Source organism: Boleophthalmus pectinirostris, unplaced genomic scaffold, assembly GCF_026225935.1.
Source record: "Boleophthalmus pectinirostris isolate CB_2022bp ecotype Guang Dong unplaced genomic scaffold, ASM2622593v1 HiC_scaffold_21, whole genome shotgun sequence".
Lineage (NCBI taxonomy): Eukaryota > Metazoa > Chordata > Actinopteri > Gobiiformes > Gobiidae > Boleophthalmus > Boleophthalmus pectinirostris.
The window spans coordinates 22509086-22518021 of record NW_026571175.1 but is presented as its reverse complement, the minus strand read 5'-3'; the positions used below and the strand labels follow the sequence as shown (position 1 = coordinate 22518021).

The window sequence follows — 8936 nt, the reverse complement described above, 5'->3', positions numbered from 1 at the left end:
AATGGTATTACCTGGGAATGTTCCATACTATGGCATTAAACTTCTCGTACATACTTATTGTTCATATATTATTTGGAAAACCATGATTTCCTACCTTATGCGAGGTAACGTCTCCACAGATCTGTCCCGTAACTTTGCCAGGTAGTGTCATCTGCTTGTCCCAGTTTAATGCCACACTGAAACATTCCAGGTAAAAGGGACTAGCAGGAGGTGGGCCCCCCTTTAAAAGTGTAGACATACAAATAATAGATCAAGAAAAAGGGAGAGACAGACATTGAATGGTAATTTTATATGTTGAACCGATCTGCCATTTTTGTCTCTTGCCATTGTAAAGGACTACACTGTGTTAAACTATACAGCTTTATCTTTAAAGATCTGAAATCAGCCTGCCTTTTTACAATAGTCCCCTGTTCATATTATGTGTCCCTGTGTTTCTATATTTGCCACTGTTTTCAATATTAATGTTGATAAATAGTTGTTTTCCTTTGCTGTTTTTGAATGTCACTGGTGCTAACCCTGGCTCCTCCTCTACATGTCTTCTCCTCAGGGACCGCTGCAGTTCTTTGATGTCTCTGATTTGACGGAGGTTTTTTCCGTTCGTTTTTTTCGGCGCTCCTCTTTGAATCCTGCCGTGATTTCCCAGTGAAAAACACCTCTCTGATGTCTACCAAAGCAGCAGCAACGGATGTGGCCATTTAAGTAAGTTTTAGACCATGCAAAATACCCCACAGGACATCAATACAGCCAAGACACTGGGCAAATATTGAGTATTAAGTGTTTGGTGTCTGTTTTTGTAGATTCAGAGTTGAAAATGGACAGGCTTCAGGGATGAGTATAGGTGAGTATAATGCATCTTCATCAAACACATACAATCTTATACACCACTTGCCTTGATTATCCATTACCCTTGAGATATTTATTGCAAGTAGATAGAAATACTTCAAATCTTTTCAATTGTTCACTATAAAATAAAGTGCTTTGATTACAAACTGATATCACGTGTTTATTTGTATTTGTTGATGTATTTAAAAAAAAAAAAAAAGCATTTAACTATTAATGTGTATGTGTAGGACAAAATAGAAACCTTAGTCTTTATTATGACTTGTAGCCAGATTAAAATGTTTTGTCCTCCCAATACTACAATATAGGATTGATACTTTGCAGCAGATCTCATCAACATTCCCTGGGGGTGTGATGCTAACTGGAGGCACTGCTCTGTCTGAGGCTTTGTTAGACTTTAATCTGAGCTTTATTTTTACACAATCTGGCCACAAACAACTGATTTGGAACTACAACAGGCGAGCTGATTTGTGCTGTTAAACAAGTCCCTCAGATAACATTACAGTCACAAGTACAGTTAGTTCCTCTCACCTTTTTGTTGAAAATCAAACATCTAAACATGACCATAAACTCGTATTGATCACAGGCTCCTAAAACTGTGTTGTTTAAACAAATTTAGAATTTTTTCTTGAGTTTTCAGACAATCTTAACTTTTGTCAGTATTTGTTATTGTGTGCGTTGTGTCACCGTGGTAACTCCTAAACATTCCACCATTGGAGTACATGTAGAACACCCCCAGAAAGATGCCACTGCATAGTATCAATAGAAGTCATGGAGTGAGTGGCTGTGTTTACAAGCACGCCAAATATCTAATCTGATTTCTGCGGTTTTGACATTATTGAAATGTAATGTGAACAGTTACATCTGTTGAGTTTCTTTCTGTTCACAAATAATCAATAAAAGAAAACTAAAAGAGGCAAGAGTTATTTTTAAATGCTTTGTACTCTGTCTTTCAAATAGCTACTCTAGAATTACTCAAAAAAAACTGGCACGTCACCAAGCGTTTTTGATGATCAGATTTCCCTTGGGCATGTATACACACACAGACCAATAATCAGATCTAGCTTACAGTTATCTGATTATTGTAGTTACTTGATTTTTCAGGCCATGTAAACATTCCCAGTGGAAGCAATATCCAAACCACATCCGCAGTAATAAAGAAAATGTAATAACCATGTAACTTCGGGCATATTACTCAGCCTATAGCTTTGATTAAAGGTCCTATATTACACAGAATTGATTCCTGTGAGCTTAAAGCCTTTTATAATGTTGTTAACTCATTCAAAAAAACATGGAGTTGTATTTTGTTTCATTCACACATGTTGAACTCAACCTAAATATGCATTTTGTTAACACGTGTGAATGAAACAAAACACAACTCCAGATATGTTTGTGATGAGGAAACATTATAACGTAGATTAGAAAATAAGCAATAGTATATACAAAGAGAGCTGTGTTTTTTAGTTTTCTACCTAATCATACAACTTTTTAATTTCTTCAAACATATGAGGCAGAGTAGACATCTTTAGAACATTTTACAAAACCATGAATGAAACTTGATCTTAGGTTCACAAATACTTACTACCACGTTTAACCTATAAAATGTGACTTTAGGTAAATATTTTTATAAACATGCCTTAACCAAAACATACAAACAGTACCGCAACACACATGGACCTATAATATAAGACGTTTCACTACATTATAGATTGACTGAAACACTTATAAAGCTAAAACTTGCCACAGAGTGATGTCTTCCGCTGCCTATTTTTTACAAGGCACTCAATTGATTACAATCACCCAGTTTCTAATATAAGTTATTGATCGTTCGGAGGCAGCAAGCTCCAGTTTAATATGGCTGTGTACATTGCTAAGTGCTTTGACCTTTTCCTCACAGACCTCCTATTCACAGGTGGTTTGGTGTCCTTAAAAACGACTTCTCTCTCTACCAAGGAAAGCAAATAAAACATCCAACTATAAACCAGTTAAAAGGCTGCGATTTTGGGTCACATAAATAAGACAATACCGCCTAAATCACTCGTCACATTTTTTATTTACGTCTCGTCACCAGATGTCGTCGTTCTTTGCTGTCTGTCTCTGCACGTCCTTTGTGAACATATGCATTAATCACGTTTTATGGCGCGCGCTACGTGAAAACATGCATCGGCCTATATCCACCTTTTAAAATCGGGTTAAAACGATCACGCCACGTCTGTGTACAGTAGTCTTTCACACACGGAGGTACTGGAGGGCGGTAGGCTGGGTTATTTAGGGATTTGAGACTCGTATGCCAGATGGTAGTCTTAACTTTAAGCTGTTGCGGCGATCATTGCTGTTTGCTAGGAAAAAGGGAATTAAAGTTGTAGTCAGAGCGCCACGTGACCGTATATGTAGGTTCAACAAACATGAGATATAACGTTAATCTATCTGTGTCGTGAATTGCTTTTTTTTTTTTTTTTTTTTTTTTTTTGAGCCAACCAGGTTCAGATCGTGACTGCTTTGAAGTGCGTCGGTGTGCGCATGCGCCGTGGTGCTGCCTGCTGTCATGTGGGCTCATTGTTTACATGCTGCCGAGATTTCACAGAGGGCGTCGGACGTGCCTCTTTAGTCGTATCACACCTGTTTGGTTAGACATGAAATAAAGGACAGTATGAATGATTTATGGAGGTTTTAGGGGAGTTTGGGAGGGTAGAGACGCGGGTCCTGGTTTGACTGAGGTCGTTTCAGCACCACGGCCAGCTCCGGAGAGAACAAAAGGCGGATTTGCATCTTTTGATGTCAGGGAGTGTCCGTAAATTTGTCGTAATCTAAGAAAACGAAAAATGGTTGTTGATTTAGACAAACTTTACTGATCCACAGGGAAAACTATTTGGACACAGTAGCTCACTCATCACAATATAAAATGATAACAAAGAGTAAAAAATATAAATGGTAATAATAATTTCTAAATAAATAGCAAAAAAAGATAGCAAGAGATGAGTCAAATAAGGCATAATTATAAAATGTATAGGTACAAGTCAAAATAAAATATAAAAATAAGTAATAAAATATCAAATCTCAACTATATACTGTACAAGAGGCCAGGGGAAGCCCGGACGTACGGTTATCCGTTACATAAAGGTGAGTTGCTGTGCAGTTGGAGGGAGTATTAGCTGTTACTTAAAGGTGAGTTGTTGTACATATGTATGGAGTATGGTCAGAATGTACCTCTAGCCTATTTTCTACTGTCTGTAGTACTATAATAAATCCTGAATAAACCAAATGGGAAATCTTAAAAGAGACAAATAATGCAAATGGCCTTTAAACAGCTTTTATGATTTTCTCTTCTTGTTAACCCACCTAAAGTTAAATTTAACTGATTGAGGCATGCTTGACCAATCTTTATTCTACTGCAATCAGTACACCCTTGCTCTAAAAAACCTGTTTACATGACCCCTCCATGCCCCATTATAAAGATATACAGACACAACCTACAGTTGCAAGCAACCACAACTCTCCGAACTGTAAATATGCTTTTAGGTTAATGGAAATAAATGTGTCCTCATTAATCTTAATTAAACTAGGTCTATAGGCACGGTCTGTTAGACATTATTAATAGTTAACACAAATTACATGATCCATGAGAGAAATTTGGTAGGATAATTTAATTAAAGCCCTTATATTATTCAAAATTGACTCTTGAGAGCTTTTAGCCATGTTAGAATGTTGTTACTTCCTTAAAAACATATCTGGAGTTGTGTTTTGAGTAATCCTTTATTTTTAGACTGTCTACATCTCCAAAGCTTGTGATGCCCACTTTGTGATGTCATTAAGCTGCAGGTTTCAAGATAACAGCTACCTTTTACCTTTTGTTCAATGGAGATTGACTATTCCAAAAATAGCATAATATGGTAAAAGTAATAGTATACTGTGCCCTATTTATTTGCTTATGTAAGTGTAAATAGGCTAATTCCATGTATATTAGAAATGAAACGCACAGCTGCCTTTAGCTTTAGGCAAACTTGATTAAGAAGAATCATAATCCTGCTTAGACTATAGTGTTATTTCAGTGACTGGATCGTGCTCCCAGCTGCCCCCGCGCTTCTCCGTTTCCCCGTCTTGCGCTTTTGCGACGGTCCCTAATCGCAGACATCGGCTCGTCCTACCCAGGGGAGGGATGGGTTTTTGAGATGGACAGGGAGGGAGACACCGGCTTACGACGTCAAAGCACTATAGACGCACACAACACACAGAGCAGAGAGCGGAGAGGAGCGGGGACAACCAGACTGTCTATTCCCCAAGGTCCTCTCACGGCAAGCCAAATTATCGCCCTCTTTCTCCTCTGTCTCCTCTTTTAGACCCACCAGCGAGGTTTGTTTAACATTTTCAGAGTAGATTTGACTGCCAAAATACGGCGCAACTGGGAGTCGGAAGCGCACATGACGAATAGCGGACCGTCGTTGGATGTAAAATTGTGTTGTTTTACGCGGGGCCTATAACTTGTGATTCAAAAGGCGCACTCATCTTAAAGACAAATGAACTGAATCGTTGACAATTGACAACTACATCAGACCGTGGGGAAAGAAAGAAGAGAGACACACGAAAGGCTTACTACTAGTCTTCGCCACGAGTAGCACCACAGGTATGTTGTTTGGAAATTTATTCCAGTTTTGTCCCCCGTATTTTTTGATAGAATGCGTGAAATCGTATTTGTGTCATTGTTATTGTAGTCACAAAGCGAGCGCAGGTCTCCAGCTGTGATGACTGTCATGTTTCATTTGAGGGGGATCGGCCTAGATGCGACTTAAATGCCAAGGAAAATTAATTCACCATTTCTCTTTTGATTTTATTCTCTTTTACGCATACATTTTACATATTTATATTATTTTAATTCTGGGAGATAACGGCTCGGATAAGCACTCAACTCCTCCCTGAATTCAATGCCAAATTTTGTTCCTAAAAACTGAACCTGTTCTTAGCTTTTATGTATGTTTTATTTGCAATTACGCATGAACCTACCTTTAGTTTGGTACCTGAAAGGGGCAAGCTCTCCCCCCGTAATATCTTGCCAAATCTACATGGAAAAAAATGTTAAAATTGTAATTGTTTTGTCATATAAACTACTGCTTTTGAATTGCTTTACAACGCCACTGGGACCACTGAAGCCTACCCCACTTACAGACCTTGACACATCCATTAGTCCCTATCTTTTACTGTACAATGAAAGATGACAAGCAGCCAATATTTGATGACTTCTTCTATAGAAAGCATTACTCATTCACATGTCAGGTAAAACGTTAATATAAAGGTCTTACACTTGATTGAAACCAAGATATGTTTTGTGGGAAAGGGGTTTTTAATTTGTGAAAAAAAAAGAAAGAAAAAGACCTTTCAAGGCTATGGAAGCTACATTATAATGGCAAAGTCAGTATTTATAGCCCGTGAGTGAAAATTAAATATTTATGCCAAGTTAAATGTTTTATTTCTTTTAGTTAATTATGCAACAATGAGTTGCATATTATCGGTCAGGTAGTTTTTGTGCGTTTTGACCTTTGCGCAGATTGAACATCGAATAGTCTTTGATATATCGATAATTCTGAGCAGGGTTAGTACACTTGAACTATTAAATGCACTCTTTTTTACTGCAGAATCATCAGAGTATTTGGTACTGTGGTAAAGACCTGTTGTGCTCACTGTGCTTCCAGATGCTCTGTGTTACCCAACAGAGATTGCTTGGCAGATCATATTATTACCTTTATATTATATTCCAGTTTATCCATGCAACATAACCAAATCTAATATTGCTCGATTGCAGAAGTAATTGTCAGATCCATTTGATTTGAATAGTATTTGTCAGATAGGCCTTGGTGACTTGGGTTGCTCTCCACCCACATCTAAACAAATAAAACGAACACAACACACGCCGTAAAGAGCTTTATTTGAATTGGCAATGATATTTTTACCTGCGAAATACTTGACCAATGAGAAACGTCACGCTATAAAAAGACTTGTTGACTCATCCTTTGACATTGTACTGTGGAAAATGCCAAACATACATGTAATATTTTGGTGTCCTACAATATGTGTTTAGCTCATTCTTGTTACGTAGATGGTCGTTAAAACAGCCAACACTACTTTACGACCTTGCTAATGGTCGACATGGGTCATTTTTAAACTTCTGTATTTTTCATGCTCTAAAATGTCTTGCAATCTGATTCGGCACCTCCCCGCTCGGCCTCCTGTTCTCACCTCCTGTGTGGTGTGAAGTCAGACCCCCAGGCTCCTGTCTGCTTCTCCAAAACACGTCCAAATCACTGTGTCCCTCCTCCAGGCTGCATGATATGAGAAAAACATACAGTATCAGTGTTAACGGTGCAGCAAGTAATGATATGTTTTGAATATTTTGAGTGAGTTTTGCAAAAATTGTAGCAAAAAATGGCTGCACTCTATATACAAAATCGAAATGGGACGAGACAGTTTTTGCAAGATGAGATGTCACAAGATTAAATTTGATGTAATTTTCAGTAAATAAATAGTGCCATCCAGTTTCCCCATTTGGCTTCACTATATTTTAATTTATTTAATTTTGTAGTTTCTTTTTGGTATTAAAGCTTTTCAAGGAGTTATTTAGTGAAGTTAACCTTTTTTTATCTAAGGCAAATGTAAAAATATGAGGAAAGAAAATCTCGAGATAATTTTCCTCTCGTGTGATCTTCTGGAACGAGATCTTGTCCAATCCATATTACAAAAATATAATTATTGCAATGTTAGCTGATGCAGTATTCATTCATTCATTCATGTTCAGTTTAGTCATTCTTTTTTATATATATTGTTAGTAATGTTAGCTGATACATTTTTTTCTGTTCTGTTCTGTGTGTTAAAATATGCAGGAAGTTAATGTTCATGTTTTCTCTTTTTAGTTCTAAATTTACATGATTTTTGCCATTTTATTATCGACTATCACACTTTCTTTCCCCCTTATATCATGCTTGTACATGTTTTTATTATTTTTCTATAGTTTCTTGCAATATGCTTATTATAATTTTATGAAACTTTTAACATATTTGGTTCCATTTTTTAATACCCACACCTACATTAGCCTTAATAAAGCATGAACAAATTTGACTTGTAATTAACAAATACTTTATTAAGAATGTTTCTGGCTCAGTAATAGTAGTAATCAAGTAAGTATTAAACCTGAACCATCTTAAAAAACAGTTTGCTCATGATGATTTAAGACTTTATTCATACTTTATTAAAACTAATTAAAGTATGCTTATTATAAAATGTTGCCACATTTTGAGTAGTCTTGAATCTGGTTCAGTAATTAAGGGGTTGGTTATTAATTAAAGGTGCACTGTGTAACTTTTCTGGAGGGGGTCTGCAACCTGTTTGTCTTCATGGAGATCTTAATGCTTCGGTTTGTTCTATATTGGTTTGATGGTAATACAATAATCTGTCTTGCATTTCTTCAGCTACAGGTTATTTATTGCTCAGAAATATCTTAGTGTGAGTGGGGTTGCCTTTCCACATATCTAACCTGTAATTTGGCTTGCAAGTCTCCATGGAGATCCAGTTTAAGTTTATAGCCATACTGTAGAACATTCTAGGCACTTCTCCGTACAGAAAGCAGCAGGTGATGGTCCTACACCAGACAAGTTACATAAGTAGGGACTAAACGAAAATGAGAAACCATTCTTAATCAACTACTTGCTCATTATGATTACATTTTACGTTATTTTCTGATCTACGTTATAATGTTGTGAGCTTTGGAGATGTAGACTGACTAATAATAATAATAAAGGATCACTCAGACATGGGTGAATGAAACAAAACACAACTCCAGGTCTGTTTTCGATGAAGTAACAACATTATAACATAGCTTAAAGCTCACAAGAGTTAATTCTGTGTAGCCCCATTTTCTCACTCTCCTAACTCTCCGTCCCTCCCTCCCTCTTTTGTTACAGACTTTCCAATGAAGGAGCCTGACGCAATCAAGCTCTTCATCGGGCAAATCCCCCGAAACCTGGAGGAGAAGGACCTGAAGCCCATCTTTGAGCAGTTTGGCAAGATCTATGAGCTGACAGTCATCAAGGACAAGTACACCGGCATGCACA

At 37.2% G+C, this 8936-nt stretch overlaps 1 protein-coding gene across 1 annotated transcript in view; it reads left to right on the top strand.

The window, feature by feature from the left end:
* celf3a (cugbp, Elav-like family member 3a) overlaps nucleotides 1–8936 on the top strand; it is a 90506-nt gene that overhangs the window by 2135 nt on the left and 79435 nt on the right. The window contains exons 2-4 of the mRNA XM_055157198.1: nucleotides 548–699; nucleotides 798–838; nucleotides 8787–8936. The exon at nucleotides 8787–8936 is cut by the window's right edge and continues 3 nt beyond it. Of these exons, the coding sequence (XP_055013173.1) occupies nucleotides 686–699; nucleotides 798–838; nucleotides 8787–8936 (205 nt within the window). The 5' untranslated portion in view covers nucleotides 548–685. The remainder of the gene's footprint in view (nucleotides 1–547; nucleotides 700–797; nucleotides 839–8786) is intronic.